Source organism: Accipiter gentilis, chromosome 15 (assembly GCF_929443795.1).
Source record: "Accipiter gentilis chromosome 15, bAccGen1.1, whole genome shotgun sequence".
NCBI lineage: Eukaryota > Metazoa > Chordata > Aves > Accipitriformes > Accipitridae > Astur > Astur gentilis.
Window position 1 is genome coordinate 4,150,649 of NC_064894.1, and position 20,075 is coordinate 4,170,723.

Below are 20,075 nucleotides of genomic sequence, written 5' to 3' on the forward strand. Positions count from 1 at the left end.
CTGGACACCCCGTAAAATACAATATATTGACATACATACTATAGTTCTTATTTGTTCATTCATTTTATGGTAGATGCTCGTCTTTGTGGCCATAAAACCGAACCAGCAGAAGTGGAGGACACTTCAGAAAATAAAAACTCCACATTTTTTTCACATCGTAAAATAAAATTATTTCTTTTAAAATGTATTTCCATCTCTACTAGTGAAACACTAGCATATTGTACTTCAGGGAACCAGTTTGCAGAAATATATGCATTATCATTCAAAGAATTCGGTATGTTTGGAAAACTTAGCTTTTGAGTAACATCTTTACCCTCCTACGTTCATTAAACCAATTATTTTCTGTATTTTGCACATTCCAAGAGGTGATTGGTCCTTAGAACAATATATGTCTATTGAAATAATTAAAAAGTGTATATAGAGATAAACACATAGCCAAAAAACCCAAAGCTATTAAAAGCGAAGGCTGAAATGTCATCTCTTTCACATTCTCTTTTATTTAGACTTTGTATTCGTGGGAGACAGATGTTCTGGAACACAACTATAGTATCAGCCCGAGAACGTATATCCCGACTTTTAACTCTGCAGGGAGGATCCATCACCCCTACCATTAGCTATCTAAATGTAGGCATTCCCCTTCTGATATGGAAAAAGAGCTTTTGACATTCGGCTCCCCTTTAGAGCCAATGGAGAGAAATAGGTACTTTTAGGCCACTTTTAGACATGTGCTTCAGGGTGAAGTAAATCACATGCCCTCCGTGCAGGTGTCTCTCTTCAGGTGCCACAGAGGAAGCCAGAAGGAGTACTTCAGACATAAACAAAAAATGTCAGTGTCCCAGATTTAGTCAGATGAATCCTACGGCGTGTCACAAACTTTCTTCTAGTTTTTATATGTGCATATTTTTTTTCTCAAGAAAATGTTTCACTGGGAACAATCAAATACTTTATTATATATGGAATAATTTCAGCTTTCAAAAGATCGTCTGAGAATGCCATAATACTTACATACAAGTATTGCCCAAACAAGCATAACTTTAAGGATCTGCAGATTCCCAATGTGCCAGTGATTTTTTTATTTTATTTGGTGTGTACGCAACAGTATTCATGCGATTATAGGCACAGGCAGGCGTATTACTACATCGCAGAGTTTCTTAGGAGGAGTAATTGAACATCTGGCTAATCTCCTGCACATCCCTTATATGCATGGATTAAAACTGGCTTTGCTACCTTGGCATCAAAGTGGCTTGGAGTGCGCTCCTTCAGTTCAAAGTGGTTTGATTTTAACGAAGGAAGCACTCTCGGTACACTCTTTTGGAATGGTTTTTGTTTTGAAAATGTACACTCGGAGTGGTGAGCTCGTTGAAATGAAATTACTTTGAAGTGAAGTCCGTTCCCAGCCACTCAGGTGCAAGAAAAGTTTAGGAGGTTTAAACGCAGAGAAAGAAGCTGATCTGTATAACGTATCTCCAGGATAAGAAATTCTTTTCTTTTTATTGTGCAAAAAAAATGCAAGAGGGAGTAGATACCTGCTGCCTGACTATGCGAGGAGACTTGCATCATTACCTCTGTGGAAGAAGAATGACGGGTTCTTTCAAGGGGACTATGGTTAGCGTAGTGTGAGCAGAAATGGGAAAGAGCTGAAAGGAGGCAACGACTTTTAACTATTAGAAGAGGAAGGGCATGCGAAGACAGGCAATAGAAACATTTATTAAAGGGAAAAAAAAGTATTGGCTTTATAAGAACAGGAAGAAAAGGACTTCCCAAACTGCCATGTAAAGGACTGAAATTCTCTTTCCAGTCTCTTATCTTCTTTCTTTATTTTTCTGTCTCAGTTTCTGCTATGAGATCTTTATGTGGAGAAAGACTTAGAGCCCTAAGATGGGAAGTTGACTGTGTGAGCAAAATAATCCTTCAGTATTCATTTATGAGAGCTCCTAATACATTCAAAGAAAGTCAACTCCAGAGCTCCTTGGCCAAATTGCTGATGTGGGACTTTGGGAAGAAGTTACAGCTGAGAAAATAAAGGGATACGTTAAACATAGTGAAGGGCGAAGGAAAAGTAAAGGTATAGATAAAGAGGAGAGAAAAGAAAGACAGGCATGCCGAAAAAAAGGAAAAGAAAGATGGCAGAAATGGAGACGCAGCTTAAAATGAAAGTGTTAGGAAGAATGAAATAAAATCATCAGGGAAGGAGCAAGGTCTAAAAGAAAAAAAGAACAGGAAAGGAGAGAAGAGATATGCAGTTAAAACAGTCAATCTTGTCAATAAAGTACCAGAGCATCAGGTAGAATAAAAGCAAAATGGTGTGGAGTCATTTTGATTTATGATATGAGAAGGGGAGAGAGAGAACAAAAATAGAGAGACGAGCACCACAGGAATTTCCTCTTTATCATGTTTCCACATTGCATTTATTTTCCAGCCTTCTGTATCTCAGATTTCTCTCCCTCCCATTCCTCATTTCATTCTTCAATAAGCTGTGGAGACAGTTCTTGCCAATTTTGTGACTCTCAGTGAAATGAAGTCTAGCCCTATAAGAACCCTCTTTTTCTTTCGCTTGAATGAGTAGGTCTCAGACTCCTCTGACTTCAGAAATTGTCGCAGCTTATTTTCAGGTTACTGTACAGGAGCGGGGGTAGAATCAGGCAGAGTTGATTCTAATAACTGAAGATGTAAAGAACCAAAATTTTAGTATTATGAAGTGTAGCATGTATTTCAGGCTTCATATTATAAGCAGCTGTCTTAAGTATATAAGATCCATAAGAAACATATTTTTTTAATTGCTTGTCCATTTACGAAATGCTTTGTTTTCCCTCAAAGCCTTCAGAAACACAAAACAAGTGGGTTTTGTTGATAAATACATATGCAGGTTACCCTGTTAAAAAAGGGAGCAGCAAACCAGAATAATTTGCCAGAATAGTTTAAAACTGAGATCTCTGAAGTTACATTTGTGCCGTCTGTTGATGTGCTAAATTTGCTAGCATCTTTTAAAGACTTACAATTCCCACATTAAAGAGCTAATCCACTTTTTCATGAAAATTTACTTGCTTTATGTCTAGCTCATGTTATGAACTAATAGCCAGCATAATCTTCTATTCAGAAACCAAGGGGGTTTTTTCAGTTATATACGCACAAAAGGCATTTTAAATCAAAACTGTCTACCCACATTCTACTTCTATATCTCTGAGGGCCAAAAAAGATTTTCCTTTATTTTTTTGCAGGGGAAAAATCCTCCCCAGGCTAAGATCTTGTATGTCAAATCTAATCTCAGGGTGAATTATAAACTGCTGATAATAAGGCTTTATATAAATGGAAGCATGGTTATAGCCCTCACTATAATATGGTATCTCTGGTTTCAATTATACTTTGCATAATGTAATATATCTTCAGGAGTATCTCATGTAATTAATCAGGTAGTGGTGTAATGCAGACTAGAATAAGGAGAAAACCAGGCATTTGTCGTTTTACAGAGATGGAGAGGGATTTTATTAGTCATTTAGTGAGAGCAGCTCTTTCCTGGTGCCAGCGGATTAGTGCATGCTGGTGTATGGAAATTATTCTTCAGTATTCTATTTTTGTCCTTCAGTGAGCAGAGTTTAAAGTTGCTCTGGAATTACACAGAGAAACTATATGTGATTAGTACAAAGTAAAATTGATTTAAAATAAATTACTATTGCAGACCTCTTTTCACAGAGTTTCACTTTGGTCCTGGCATGAAAGGTGGAGGGGTTTTTTTGGTGTAGAATGGATTTCATCAATTAAGATCAAAAAGCTGTAGAAATCAGAGATGGAAAAAAAATCTTGTCAGGTCATCTCTTCTATTAATGCACGAGCATTGTCTACAGAATATTTCTTTAATATGTAGTCAAACTTCACTTTCAAGACCAGAGCGAAGGGCTTCCACTTAGCAGATTATTTCATAGTTACATAAACTTCCTTCGCTCCTGAAAGCATGTCTGAAATCTCCTCTTTTTTTTCTATTTTTGATGAATTTCAACTTTTCAGATTTTTTTCTCACACCAGCTTTACCAGTGTTTATAACCTTCTAAGGTTTCTAAACAAGCTTCTGTGTTTGCCTCTTCCAGAGCCAACATTTAAACAAGCTGTATCACTCTTATCTTTTCCCCTTGAGCCAGTGTAATTAACTCTTTAAAAGTACCTTTTGCTGCTCTCATCTGAAATTTCCCCAGTTAACAGCCATGATTTGGCTTCGGTCAGTTCAGAGCACCAATGCAAGTCACTGGAGTTGTTCAGGAAGGCTATTCACATCCTTGTCCGCTTAAATGGAGCCTTGACCTTTTTCTTTTGTAGCATTTGTAACTGTGCATGCATTGCAGTTCACTACTTACCCATACCCCTCAGCTTTTTCAGAATTGTCCCAGCTAACTCCCTGACACTAAACAATTAGGTCTGCAGGATTTTTATTCGTTACCCTTGCAGGTCTCCAGCATGAGGGCTCTTCAGCTTGGAAAACAGATGACTGAGTAGTGAATAGGGAACGATCATTCATATTTCCTATAATACAAAAAACAGGAGCATCAAATGAAATGGCAAAGGGATAAACAACGTGATTTTCTTTGTCATGCTATGCATATTTAAATTGTGGACTTTATTACCTCAGCACATTTTGGATGTCAGAATTAGAAATAATTATAAAACATGATTAGACTAATGGAATAATGTAAAAAAGAGTTATTAAGATCAACGGAGTAAGGGCATCCCAAGGAAATTCCTAAACCACTGACGAACTAGGGAGGCTATTGCAGCAGAAATACCACTTTATACTTGCCCTTCTCTATATCGGTCCTGAAGCATCACTGCAGAACCTGGTCAAATACAAAATACTAAAATAGGCAAACTGTAGATATTATCCTTTGCAGTCATTTGTTATTTATATTCTACTACTATTAATACTCAAGTGGATTTCCAACTGATCCTTGAAAAAACCACCAGCTTCCAGCCTAATTTTTGTGTCGGCTAAAATCATTCTCAGTTTTGCAGGTGGGTAAAAGAAACAGCTTTTTGAAAAGAAACAGAAGTGGTGTGATCAGTCCAGCAGCTCATTTGATGCCAGAGATTTTTTTCCCCCTACTCCACTAGGCTGCTGGCTCTCACTGATTTAAATTTTAGGGATGAGCCAGATGGTTGATTTCTGAATGCATTTAGGTATGTGTGTCAAACCCCATTTTTCTCAGCCAAAAGAGACGCAAGTAAACTTGATTTAAGAGAAAAAGTATATCTACAATCACAATTAAAGTGTCGATTTGCACGTTTCAAGCTTGTTGTATATCATACAGAAACTAGGACAAAGATTTAGTAAAATGACAGCTTCCAGTTGGGACCAAAGGGAAACTTACATCCTCATAAATTCAGATTCCCAATGACTTCATGCTTCTGAATACGTTCCCTCTCTCAGAAAATAACACTGCAGTGATTTGAAGGCAATGATGTCGCAGCCAGGAGGACCTGATCGCGTACCTAGCGGTGTCGGTGACAGTATTGCAGGTGACTTCCAGTGGTGCAGGATCACATTCGTCACCAGCATCCTTTATTTTTCAGAAATTCAGAGAACTTCACTGTTATTTTTTGGACCTGTGGCAGTTACATACAGAACAGATGTTTTTTTACTATACAAGTTTAAAATAAATGTGTTTGTGACAGATTGTTTCTGAGCCCTAGAAAAATCCTTGCTGAGATAAACCTGTAGTATGACCTGTTTGGTCATAACTGGTGTGATCTAACAGAAAAATTGCAATAGTTACCTCTTTCTGACAATAGCACAGTTAAATATGTTGCAGTCTGTTAGATATGTCTTTTTACCAGGTAAACACTGATAGAGTTGTCTGGCTGCAAAACCTAATAATCCAGCTACGCCAGGAATATTTTCACTGTGGTCAAGCAGACTTAAGGCAAAATACAAAAGCTCCAATTTTATAAATCACAGTATCTAGCAAACTACCCAGTTCTTCCTAAATTTTCTGTGTTTTCACTTTGGATTCTCAGTCGGATGATTATCAAGTTAATACTGAACTGTAGCTTAAAAATATCTTTTTCAAGCATTTTTCAAAGCTACTGCTGTAAACTTTACCTCATTATCTGCTGTACATGTTTCTTCTTTTGCAACCACTGAGCCTTTACAGTGGTAGATGTGCTCTAATTGCAGCTTAAAAATAGATCCTTCCTCATTAGAAATATGTAGATTTTTTCAGGTGCTGATTTACTGTGGAATGATGAAGGCCTATGTCAAAGGTACACCTGTACCGTGGCCCTCCTGATATGAGCGAGAAGTAAGAACTTAGCTGCTTTAAGAATTTGGGCATAACGTCCTCACATTTTTCTTACCTCCAAGACCTTTGTTGTTTCTATGTTTTCATGGTACTTATTTTTGCAGAATTGTTTATTTCTAAATACTCTCTTTTAAGTGCGCTAGGTTAAATCAAGCCTTGCTAATTAAAGGTAGCTTCTCCAAAGCTTGTCGTTGTTGGTTGCTTTAATTGTATTATAGGCTGTTCTTTTATACTGCCTCTCCCAGCTCTTTAGCATCAGTGTGTCGACAGTGCTACAGTGATATTCTTCATATTATTGTGGATTGGAGCATCAAAATTTCACTACAAAACCAGACAACATGTCACAAAGTGGTATTATCAAGGGCTCAGAGACCAAACATTTCCCGCTTTCTACAACTAAAGACTTGTAAAATTATTCCTTTCATTTGCAAGAAAACAAAACAGCTTGTTAAAACCTGCATGTTTGTTAAACCAAATAAAAACAAAGTCTAATGAACTTTGTAACATTATTCATCTTGCCTTAATGAGTTTGATTTGTATCTCACTGCAGAAATGAGGTGCAATTTGAAAAGCTTCATGTACCATGACTTAAAGCCATCCTATCCTACCACAAAAATTAGGGTTAAATTGTAGCAGCAACCCTTTTTTTTTTCTTCTTTTTTTGGGGCTGGGGGGGGATGACACACACGACACGGACTTTTCCCTTTCTTTAACTCTCCTTCCTGAAGGGGAATGTATCTTTTCTTTCCATTTGCATGTTCTTTGCACTCTTTTCAGCTCTTCCAACCTAGCTTCTTCTTTCTGCATCTCTTTAGTCTATTGCAAGCCATTCAGTTTCCAACCTTAGGAGAAAAAAGATATTTTTATCTCTTCTTTATAATATTTCTGCTTCTCTCTGGTATAATTTGACTTTACAATTGCTTTCTTTCAGAATCTGTAAAAAATTCTGTGCTAAATTATTTGCGATATGTCTAAGCAATCATATTCTGTTGCGTTATATACAAGTGATTACTTCACTAGTAAATCATTCTTCTTTATATCAGATGCTTTGAATCAGATTTGTCATAAGTATAAACCAAAATCATTGCTTTCTCCATCCAGATTGTCATTGCAAACAAACAAGCTGAAGCTATGGAAAGTGTGGATGGCTTCGGCTTGATTTTGCTATCATTTATTCCATTAAAATCAATGGAGTTGTACCAATGTAAGCCTGATGTAGGAAAGAATCAATTTCTGTATACCTATAAAAATCTAAATTGTAGATACGTATTTATAGCTGTGTAAAAAGTATAAATATGATGATAATTTGCAAACACCACAGAAAGTATAGAAATAGATATATTTTATGCACCAACAGGTTCAATTGCATGCAAATAACATGCACAGTATGCATCCCGGTGAAATGCAGTCTAGTTTATTTCAGAGAAAAGAATATGATACTGGTCTAATACACTGTATGCAAAGTCATGCATTAATCTTAAATTACCAAGATAAAATCTACAACCTCTTACAGAATACCTAATATATATCGGATAGGAAAACAAGAATGTTATTTAGACTCATTAATATGATTTGGTGAATAGTCCCCTTGTTAATACAACCTCTTTTTTCTTTCTTTTTTACTGCATAATAGAGAAGAAAATCACGTTATTCGGACCTTGACTTTGAAGTAAGTTTCACTGAATTATTCCTGATTATTAAAAGTATTTTCCTAAAAGTAAATGTGCAGTGTTAATTTTAGCAGATTTGAGCCTTCTGACACAGTAGATGTCGTAGGGTTGTTCAATTGGTATTGTACAGAACATGATGAGCAATTCATTAAAACTACTTTGGTGCAACTTGTTTGTAAAATATTCTGAGATCCAACTGTCATATTGCAATATTAACCATCATGGTTTCAGTTTTTAAATTCTCTGCCTCTTCATTTTCATCTGGGTTGTGGTTTCTTTTTGTTTTGTTTTGTTTTGCTGGCTATCTATCTACTGAAAAAGTGTAACGCTTCTGTAGGACAGGCCACATCGAAGGTTGCTTTGCTCAAGAGATTCTCAATCATTTGTTCAATCTCTCTTTCTTCAATACTAATTTACTGGCATATGAGTTTCACATCCGAATAGCGATTATGAATGTGTCAAATTTTGAACGATGAAGTGCTGCAGTTGTCAAAGCTTATGGATCACATGCTATATAAAAAATCAAGTTCACATAAGGTTTACGTAAGGCCATCCACAATTTCAGACTTAGACCCTGTTGAGTGAGAAGGTTTGGTTGTGTTATTTAATGACTATTTTGTTCTATCTCAGTCAGTATGATTAAGTTTCTTACGGTTTTGTTTATTTGAGGGTTTTTTTTCTCTACTCTCTACCAGAAGCAATACAGCAGTTAGTTTTCAAGGGGATGTTAATAATGTATGGATTTGGGGGTTTTGCATAGGTTGTCTGTTCATAAATATTAATAGTTTGATATAAATCGTTATGTGTGTCTCCAGAGAAGTTGAACAACCATAATATTTGCACAGAACCTACAGATCTCGGGCTAAACTTTAACATCCAGTGATCAGTATATATCAACCACAACGTTAAAAATTACCCTGTCTGCTGGCATGTGGAAACAAAAGCAGTTTTTATGATTATTTGGGCTGTAAGCACAGCACATGTACTTTCAGAGTTCAGAGTCTAGTCCATAGAAAAGAGGCAGAACCAGAAAAAATGCAGCAAAAATAGCAGTGGTCACAGAAGCCTTGCAACGAGAGGAGGGTTTGCTTTGGTGACCTGCTTTTGCTGAAAGGCTGACCTTTTGTGTCTGATTGTGGTTTCTTGGTAGTTTAACATCAGGCCTTAATCGCTTATGTCATTTTCCCCCAGAGACTATAGCTACCTTAAGCCGTCACAAAACATCTCAAATAATGCACCAGAGATTCACACAGTAAGTTTAAGGGAAATAAAATGAAAAGATTACGCTAAATATGCTTTAGGATAAATGCATAGAAAGGAAGAAGAAAAATATGAATCAACAACAAAATTCTGATGAGCAAGCAATTCTAAAATTAAATTCAAGCAATATAAACAGAAGTTTTATAATTATAGTGATATAAAGAATTCTGGATTTTACTGTTCTTTATTGCAGGGTAGGAATATCATGCTGTTCACAATGAGAACATTCTCTGTGGTAACAGATACTAAAACATTCTTCCTATTACTCAGGAGAGCATAATCCAACGCCAGACACACACCAACAAGGGAGACATTCTGCTCTCAAGAACCAGGCCTCCCATTACATATTTTCTTTTGACTCACATCGTTTATTTAAGACACTTACACCTTATTCTTGCCTTGTGTGCAGCATGATGCTCCGTGGCCTAATATTTTTAGAAGCATGACTATAATGCTGGAAAATATATTTGTTTGTAGAAAGGGAACGATGGGGCGAGTGACTGCCGAGGAAGTGAGAGTGGCAACGATACCGTGCCAGTTGCTGCTGCGTTTCAGAAGTACTGACTCAGACTAACCCCATCTCACCTCCCTGTTTGATGGTTCCTCTGATTAAGCCCGTGGGCTTTCCTGTGTTCTTACACATAGCATGGTTTTCTCTCTGAGGTAAAGCAAAATAAAAAAAACCATAAAAGGTTCAAATAGCCACCCAGATTCCTTCGCTCAGCAAGGCATCCTGATGAAGGGAATTGAGATAGTGTTGTGTGGCCAAAACGCAGCTATTCTGATCCCTCAAAGCAGCTTGACTGCAAAATAGAACAGAGCCTGGAGGTGAGGTCGAGCTCGAGTGATTGGCCGCACAACTTAAATGTTTAACACTGTCTCTGTTTTGCCTGCGACCAGTGCCAGCTGGCACTCCCTGAGACCACGTCCTTCCACCGTTCTGAGGATAACAACTGCTATGGATGTGGTTCTGAGGATAACAAACGCTAAATACACAGTATGGACAGGACCGTGTCAAGCTTGGCTCCTTCCATCCTTTTCCTTTTAAGACTCTCCCAGCAGCCTCTACACCCTCAACCTCCCACACATGTCTCTCTATAGCCATACAAGACAAACCCTCAGGCTATGCCTGTCTTACTAAATTAGACATTTGGGGGAATATTCCTAGGTGCCAAAACACCAGTTCTTATATGGATGAATTTTTAGAAAGACCTTCACTATTTTAGTCTGGAGCACACTTGTCCCGCCAAACAGTTCCTGAAATGTCCTTAGGGAACCAGCGCAACCTAGGTACCATTCACAGTAGGCAATCTGGTTGTAGACTTCTTGTTTTGGACACTAAGAGAATTTAGTAGCATTCATGGAGAAGATTCCATGCCAGATGGTGCCAGAGAATGGTCTTGGACATGTTTGACTTACTATTGTGGACTCACAGTTTCATAGTTTTAAAAAATAAATAAATAAATAAATAAATAAATAAAAAATTAATAAATATACTGTGCTAGTGGGCTGCAATGCAACACTCATCTTAATATAGACAATTTGAAGTAAAAACAAAGAAACACCAAAAAAAGCAATTTTATTCTGAGGGCCACAGATGAAACGCAAAGCCAGCTGCTATGTAGTGTGAACACAGGCAGACTGTACTCAACACCATAAAATACTCTCTGTACCTGTTATCTCCAATATATGTAGAAATAGGTGTAGTTTTAAGGGCCTTTGCAATGGACTATAAATAATAAAATTCCTGTGACTGCTGGTTAGTGTTATAGAAAACTTATGTCTCCAGTCAAAGGAAAGGGAGAGAGAAAAAGACGACATCCAAACTGGCCAGCCCTTATCGTAAATCTTAAGCTGGTTAGAGAGGAGGCTCTCGAGAACTGGGCCACCTGTATCTTGTTTTCCCTTTTTAAATAGGTTATCATTACATTCTTAAATTATCCCTTTATATAGTAAAAAAGAAAACAGACTGTAATGTACTGGGTGAAGTCTGTAGGCAGAAAGTATTTCTGCTACATAATATACTGTCAGCTATTAGATTTTGCAAAACACTGACTAGTCTAATTGAAATTTGAAGTCTGCTAAAATGAACAGTCAACATGCAACTGCTTTCCACGTCTTTTCTTGCTATTACCAAGGATTAGTTTAGACTCATTCATGCAATCCAGTATCCAAAACATGATGAAAATTATAGATCTGGGCATTTGGGATCCTTGCTGCTGCTGGCCGTGGTAACCCCAGCTAAGTGCCCTCCAACCCCAGTCATTATGTTCTGGTTTTCCCTACAGCTGGACAGGTAGTTTTTTCACGAAGGCTCAGCACTAATACTTAGCTGTCAGATCAAATAAAATTCATTCTAATTATGTTGAACAGAAATACAGATGCTGTGGAAATTCCCAGGAGGACTTTGTAATAGGTGTGCGCTGACACTTAGAAAAACATACAGAAGTTCAACAGTATTCTTGACATGCATTTTAGGATTCAAGATCACAATTACCTTTAAATTCTATGAGAGGGTCTGACTCCTGGATTTCCCCAGCCATCCACCCCACTCTCCTGTTTCTATGAGGCATTCATTGGATCTGCTCTGGTAATAACACTTATGGCAAATATAATTCAGAAAAGTGCCTTATTACCCTGCTCCCATGGATTCGAGTCATCTCTGGCTCTTTTTGTGCTCCACCCATGAAGGAGAGCAAGGATACACGAGATAAGTGTGAATACCAGAAGGTCTTGTTTTCTGTCCACAGAGCAGTAGACTCACACCGGCAATAATGCTAAATTGATCATTAATTGCTGGAGCTGCATTCGTTCAGAATTTCATCTGCAACAGCTATTCATTATAACAACATTACAAAAGTTTAAAATCATTCTCTTACTAACCTGAAGACATGTCTCGAAGGCAAAGGTGAAAAAAATACGACTGCAGGGAAAAATCCTTTCCCATTCCTAAGTTTGGCAACTGATCGTACCTATAACATCTTGAAAACACAGCATGTTTCTGTTATAGGGCTGGGAAGGCATCCCCCCCATCTGTTCTTTTCACTTAGCTGTTTTGTACAATATTTGAGAGAGAACATTTTTACCTGTGGCAAATTGAATGATAATATTATTATTATCATCATCATTATTATTATTATTCATAAGATTGACCACAAATCTTCATGAGAATACTTGTGCTTGAACTACAGTTCAGCTAAAGCCCTGTCGTAAATAAAAAAGGGAGGTGGGTACAGAATTATGTTTGAAGTCCCTCCCATCTCGTTGATAGCCATCCACGCTCTGAATCCTCTTCTGAGAGTAGGTGCTCGTTAGAGTAAGGCTTAGTCTTTTCAAAGCACACACTTGACGTTACTTGTGAGTGGGGGTAGAAATGTGGAAGGGCTGTCGGTTCAGCCTGACCCCCTTTGGGGTTTGGGGCACAGGAGTTATGGAACCTGAAGGAAAGACCACAAGAAGACGGTGGCTAACTCGGGGGCTTCTGGAGGGGACGCGACATTAATGGGCAAATCCCCAGGGCAGCATGAGGAGCTCCTTTTCCATCTGATTCAGGTCCTGATGCTACTACAGTCACCCTAGTATATATCGGTCAAGATCTCCAGCTCTGCATGAATAAAACTTACGTATTTCCAAGATTGATCAAGCTGTGTTTTCCACATGGCGCATTTAACAGAGAAAACAGATTAAACTCCCACAAATACTTTGTGGGTTATTTTCTCATAAAAGAGAAAGAGTTACCCAACAGAGCACATTGTCTAGAAAGAAGAGAAGATGTTGCTTTCTAACAAGGAATTTAAAAGAATTTTAGAAAGGAAGAGTTAAAGAAAATTAAGTTACGGCACCTTCGGTTCAGATTGTTCTTTATAAGCAGTAGGGAGGGGCAGGTGTCAGTGGGTAGGAATTATGGAAAGGAAGCCAGGAAAACACTAAGCAACCAAAAGAGCCATAGGTACCTGTGCATACCAGTCATTCTGCTATTAAGAGTAAAATTTAAAGCCTTTTTTCTGGCAGACTTCCCACTGTAAGTGTTTAATTTCTCCTCCCACCTGCTTCTCCTCAGGAATAATGTAATGAACTATGTAAGACATTTGCATTATTCATATTTGCTATTTAACGAGTTTCTGGGTGCACGATTCAGAAAAATATCAGAAAGTAGCATTCTCTATATTCCTAGCCTTCTATTAAAAAGTTTCCAACTGGAGATACTTGTTTCACAATCATATGCTATTTTTTGCTTTTAGAGTCAGTATTTTAACCCACCAAATCTGTTTTATTCCCTTCAGCATGTCTCTTTATTTCAGCCAATAATAATCTTTGCGGCAGAACCTTTCCTTTTTAAATTCTATGTATATGAAATTTGCTACATAGCCCTGTCTACCATAACAGCAACAGCTTAAAAGAATCCCTAGGAAGTCACTTAAGTGAAACTCCCCCATAAACTTAGATCAGCTATGTCTAGTTAAATTATGTTTTGCGAGGAGTTCCTCACCAAATCCTGCAAAATTGTTTCCTTTATTCACCCCACAACTCGTGTTAAGTTAATAGGTCTTTAATTGCTCGCTGTATCTCATGTCTCTTTAGTGAATAATGTTGCCAATTTCCCGTTCTCAGAAGTGAAACAAGTTCTCAAGCTACGGCGTAGATATATTAAGGACAATACGGTTATTACAGCGTAGCGGTAGAAATGCACGGCCAAGAGAGCAGCCACCTTTCGTGAAAATTATAAACACAGAATGCAAATGAAGAAAAGTTAAAAATGGTACTGGTAAAGCATTATTTGAGGGTCAGCTACTGCCACTCCGTTTTAGAAGGTACTAACCCAGACTTGGCAGAAGCGTTACTTGCTGGGAAGGGTCACACTCGGGCACCGCGTAGGTCAGTTTGCAGGGTTTGTCACGTACAACGCCAGGGAAGATCAGGCTTGACAATTAGCGGACACGCATAGGGGCTGGTGTCCTGCATCTTTTCTGTCCACGTTACTAGCTGCTGCCCTGGCCGTAACTCAGGTTCAAGCAGTCACAAAAGCTTAAGAAAAGCCAAGCTGAGCCCATCTGCTGTTGGACTGAGGTGAAGCATCCTCAGTCCCTCCCGTCCCCCGTTCGCCCAGACCCCAGAACCATGAGAGCGGTTGACCGGTAAGCGGCCCTCGGCTTTGCTCCAGAGGTCGGTCTGAATCCACAGCCGAGCGTGAACTTGCCTGGAAACAACTCTGTCCGTAGGCTTGACAGTCTAGGCTTGAAAACAGGCTTCCCTCTCCGTGGAGCTGCAGATAATCAGGTTTTGTGGAAGCGTGCCGTGCGCGTGGGCTAGAGGGAGGGCGGTTTGCCATTGCCCAGGCCATGACAAAAGCAAGCAAGTAAAATTGAGACACTGTGCCTACTTTTCTTAATAAGAACGCCATTCCAGCTGCATTTTATGATGATCTGAACGACAAGAAGATGTCTAGTTAAAAAGGCATAACATTTGAGGCTTTTCCATTTGGGGCCAGGGTTTCTGAGTTCGGTGTTCTCATACAATTTATTCCTACAAGGACCATTACAAACTGCTGTTGCATTCCTACAGAAATTAAAATATTAGCATCCATGTTAATTTTCTGTTTTCTGCAGAAAACAGAAATTCTAGAAAATATTCCTAGTGTGCAAAAGAAATATCCTTCTGAGAAACTGCTATCACTTTCAAAATACTTCTAGGCTAGCACAAAAACAGTGTCCCTTGATTTCTGCAACTCAATAAATGTGGGGTAAAACCAGTCTCTTCTACACAGGAAGAACATTAAACAGAGCAGAGGCAAGGCTCGGTGCAATTCACTTCCATTGGTCAAGTCTACAGGGAAAAGATGGCCCTGCCAAATTCAATTTACTTTATTATGTTGGGGAAAATAATGCTTCTCTTAAAAAAAAAAAAAAAAAAAACCAAAACAAATTCAATTATAAATATAAGCAATTATGTTCCATTTTGCAGAAGGTCATGCATACAAGAAAGAGGCACATGGAATTGTTTCAAGAGTTAAATCAGAAATTTCAGACGCTGGACAGATTTCGGGATGTACCAAAATCAGGCAGTATGGTAAGTTTTCCTTCTTAGATATTTAAAATATGATGTATCCTTAACAACAACAATGGACCAAGAGTCCTTTGAATTCAGTGTTATTTCCTGAGGAGACCTTGTTCTGGACTACCTTTAGATAGCCTCTGAAATTAGAACAAGAGATATTTTCAGTAATCTAACCTATGACGAGACACATTAAGCTTTACAACTAGACCATAACTAACTCACTGACATCATTATAGATGACAAGTAATTGGACTGCAGGGAACAGATTTCAGATCTGTATGTGTCTCCCAAGTCTAAAGGACTTATATAGAGAAAGCAGCTCACTAATGTAATTTGGCCAATAGGGCTTTTCCTCTAGCTAGGCAAGCAGATATTAAATTAGTTACTACAAGCAAGTCCAGCCAGATTCACCTAGACGCGAGACGGTCTGGAAAGCACACAGGGTCTCTGTAATGCCGTGTCTTTTTCATAATAGGTTTATAAATATTTACCATGGGAAAAGCAAAAATTAAATCAACCTGAGTTGACTCTGCTATCATCATAATTCAAATTTATACACACACACTCATACACACATGCATAACACCCTGACTACATCTGATAATGAGAGCAAGGAAATAGTTGATTTTGCCTAATTAAAACAGCTAATTTAGTGTGACATATTTGTTAGCAGTAATATTATGATTAGTAATAATTTTTTATATAATTTTATAATGTGAAAATTGTATATTAAATGGAACTGAGATAGAATCATTGTATTTATAACTTTTTCAGAAGAGCTGCTCTCAGACATGAAGAAGAGGTATTAAGCAGATGTGAGGCCAATGGATTTACATCATTTACATCATCTTAATCCAGCAGAAATTTGGCCCTGATTCTTTGATGAACCTTTAGCTGTGATATGTGTTATTTTGCACCCAGTTCTCGCTCACTCCCCTCTGAGATTTGCTGACATGTAAAGTTTGCATTCGCCTCCCTATTTGAGATTTGCTGTCCATGTAAAGCTTGAATTAATTCCAAATCTCAAAGGGAATCTCAGTGGAAGAGTTGTTTTTACTCTGTTTCATATCGGCTCTATGTTTTTGAAAGGTCTGCTAATAAAAGCTGCCTAGAGGAATGGTCTTTCTGTAGGACAGTCAGAGAGTGATCCAGGTACCTAAATATAGACATCTCAGGCTATTTTAGACAGCCTCAGGTGTCTTAGACTGCAGCAGGGTACAGACAGTGATGACACAGGACTCAAAGGAGACCTGCACCTCTCACAAAAGGTAGCTGGAGATCAGGCAGAAAATCCAAAAGCATCTAAAATGCTGCAAAAAACCGTTAGGTTTTGGCAACTAAGTCCCACCCAACATGTTACAGCAGAAATTACTAAGTGAATTGGTCTTAGTCCCCAATGTCTTTTACCCTATAAAACTTAGCATTCAAAAAAAAAAATTCATTTGGTAGAAAATAACCAGCTTTGAGCCCGCTAATCCTAATAGACATTAGCTCATCAGCCTGTAAAGCAAGGTGGCTCTCGCAGCATTTTCAAGGACTAGGTTTCCGCGGTTCTGTCACGCACCTGCCCCAATTTAAAATCCAGCTGGCAATCTCGGTTGCAAACCGCTCCGTATTTCAGGCAGCAAGCTCTTCTCAATTACCTTCCCTTCTCTTCTCCCGCTTTTCCACACAACCGCTACTAAAAAGCTTGGCTGTTGGTCCTGGATCGCTCGGCCATTCCTCACGTGCGCAGGTTCTCGTGAAAGAAAGGGCTTAGCTGGCAGCTTAGGTGAGGAGCCTGCCAACGTGTCGATCGTTCGCAGAGAAAGCGTCGCAGCGGTGCTGAACGCCCGCCAGCCTGGCTCCCTGCAAAGCCGTTTCCCCTCTCTGGCGTCTGCGTCTCTTGAGAGCACGTTAGCGATCAGCCTTGTAACTGGAAAACGCGTTCGTTCATCCTTGGTTTTAATTCTTCTTTCTTTGGTCTTCAGGAGAACTCAGCACCGAGCAAGGCTCCATGGGACAGTTTCAAAACCACGGGCGACTACCAACACTATACAACGATAAACGTATTAGACACAGAGGCAAAAGATGCTTTAGAACTCAGACCAGCAGAATGGGAGAAGTGTCTGAACTTGCCTTTAGATGTGCAAGAAGGTGACTTTCAAACGGAAGTTTAACAAAAACAAACTGAACAAAACAAGAACAAAAACTAATTCCTTGCACTGACAATAAAGAGACTTTGGGAATCCTGACGCTCCCGTCCGAACATTGTGACTACTTTATGTCAGGCTCTTCCTGTGCCAAATGTCAGTGGTTTTTTCGTACAGTATATTCCCACTAGTGCGGCTAGTGGAGAACCAGGTGTACAATTCTTACCATCGTGTGTTGTAAGTACCCGTGGAATGGATTTGTAAGGTAATCTTTATAGATAAACCTCAAGCAACGATTCATGTTGTAACAGCTTCATTTGGTTTAGTTTTCAAAAAACTTCACCATGAAGCACAATGTATATATTTATGCAGTTTTTAAAGTTTATAACAGTCTGTTTGGCCATTACTACACTTTTTACTTTATAATATAAAAGCAAAGTTTTTGTCATTAAATGAATGTCTGTTGAGCTACATTCTTCATTGCTTTAAATGCAATAAAGTAATAATCTCACTTTTATATGAATAATATATTTCACATCTTTATTATTGCAGTTTTCTCTGGAAAGCTCAGAGTAGCTTTCTCTGCTGCAGCTGTGTATAAAATATTTAAAATGTTGTATGGTGTAAATAAACCTTTGTCTACATATCAGTTTCTTAGTGCATTTTATTCTGTATTTGTTTATCTTAAATTTGCATATCTATAAAGTTTTCTTTAAAAACACACATATTGAATATGTATTTGGAGTTTTAATAGTATGTTGTTCTAGCTCCTGCAAAGAGTTTCTACAGCATATTAGTAGGTTCGTATAGCCATTCTGCTTTTTCTAGGTATTCTTTTGTGACAATGTACCATATAAATTGGACTTGTCAGAATACTATTACAATTGTTCTGTTCTATAAGAATTTTTGTCTTGTTGCAGAAAGACAAATAATGGAAAATACATTAAGTTTCAATACACAGCACCCACAGAAAATGTTGATTCCGAATAATTACACCTTGTGCATGGTCTTGTTGCTGTATAACAGGAAAGACTTTAAAGATAAAAAACTCTGAAGTATTTTAGACAAAAAAAAAATTGAGTGTGTTTCGTATTATAAATCAAGAGCAGAGCATGATTTATGTTGAAAATACAGCTAAAGAATTAGGAATAGAAAGACTAAACCCCCGCTTTCCACGCTTAGAAACAAAAGCAGATCTTCAAAATCTCTCCTCATCTACAGCATAGCTGGGGGGTGTGGAGGGGGGGAGAGGAGGATATCTCAAATCTTCAAATGCCATATTTCTAGAAAAAAAATTTCTGAAACTATTTTAGTTCTTGCTGTACAGAATTGAATATGCTGCAGCCTACTAGTTGAAGAGTTCTTGGAGAAGAAAACATGACTGCCAATCTGCTTAGGAAGAAAAAAGAGTAGAACAGAGGCTTGGCAGCGAGAACTTAACCCAGAGCGTCGGTAGAAGGAGATGGTCGTTCATCCACTGAGAGAAAAGAATTTAGGACCAACCTTCAGGAAAGTGTTTCAGTTTGTAAATCTTTTCCCCAGGCCATAATAAGGTACTTGAGTCATGAAAAGGAGCCTGAATTCGCCTACTGTGAGTGAGCATCCCATGCAGAGTGTAGACTTCTCTAATCAAGTGCTTCAGCACAAACACAAAATAACGAGCTGCCAACCTGATGTCAAGTCCATTGACTGGTTTAGGTGCCTGGAAGTTAGATGATGTAGTGCTCAATGTTGCAATACAGCAGTCAATCAGAACTGTCCCTTTAGCAAGAGGCAGCTGGCAAGGCTGGCTATGCAGCCTACTAACTTCACACTTCTGTGACCAGATAGTGCACCGAAACCCTCTCTCTCTTGTTTTATATCGTGTTCTAATCTAAAATCGGTTTATTTGCCCTTTAGATAAAGACGTAGCAGAAACTGCACATCTTTTAAGGATTTCAACCAGTATGGTAGGCATCTCTCAAGCAGAGCCGGTTTTACAAAATTTCTAAGACCAAATCAAGAAGCTTAGGCCCCTGAATCCAGATGTAAGCTTTAGCATCCTCCTTGATTGATCTAAACGGAATACAAATCTAGAGCACCTCGGTATTTCAATAACTACAGTGCAGAGACGATTTGCATAGCTTTATATCACCTAACTCCTCCTGTTCAACAGCGGTCTAGTTACAACCGTAGAAAGCTTAGGGTAGGCTGCAAACTTACCCAGGAAGCATGATAAATCGGTCTACACTCAATACGCTGCTGACCCAGTTGTGCTGTTATTAATGACCCAGTTGATTCAGGTTTAGCATTAGCCCGGGCATTTATGTACCACACAGCAGTCACAGATGTGCTTTCAGTGTATGAGCAACAATGTTCAGTGCCTCTTTATTTAGAGCTTGTGCTGCCCTGGCCAGAAAGTGCTAGACATTTTTATTTTCCTACATATTTCATATTTGGAAATATTAAGAATATGCTGAAACCCAGTGTATTAGCCTACTGATTTGACTGCTTCATACTAAAGCAGAGTTTGTCTTCCACAGGCAAGATGCTGCACGTACTTACAGCTTGCTGCAAAATGTCTCTGAAATGTCAGACTGAACCCAGCAGAAGAGTACAAACTTTTATGCCCTGGCTTAAATGGTGGTAGAGCACTGATGAGATGTTTGGCATTGTCTATGCAAATAGAAATTGAG

At 38.5% G+C, this 20,075-nt stretch overlaps 1 protein-coding gene across 6 annotated transcripts in view; it reads left to right on the plus strand.

Annotated features, from left to right (window-relative positions):
• ADGRB3 (adhesion G protein-coupled receptor B3) overlaps positions 1-17,902 on the plus strand; it is a 467,107-nt gene extending 449,205 nt beyond the window's left edge. For all 6 annotated transcript variants that reach the window (XM_049818118.1, XM_049818121.1, XM_049818122.1 and 3 more), the window contains 3 exons: positions 7,918-7,953; positions 15,176-15,280; positions 17,239-17,902. In XM_049818118.1, the coding sequence (XP_049674075.1) occupies positions 7,918-7,953; positions 15,176-15,280; positions 17,239-17,427 (330 nt within the window). In that variant the 3' untranslated portion in view covers positions 17,428-17,902. The remainder of the gene's footprint in view (positions 1-7,917; positions 7,954-15,175; positions 15,281-17,238) is intronic.
• The last annotated feature ends 2,173 nt before the right edge of the window (positions 17,903-20,075 follow it).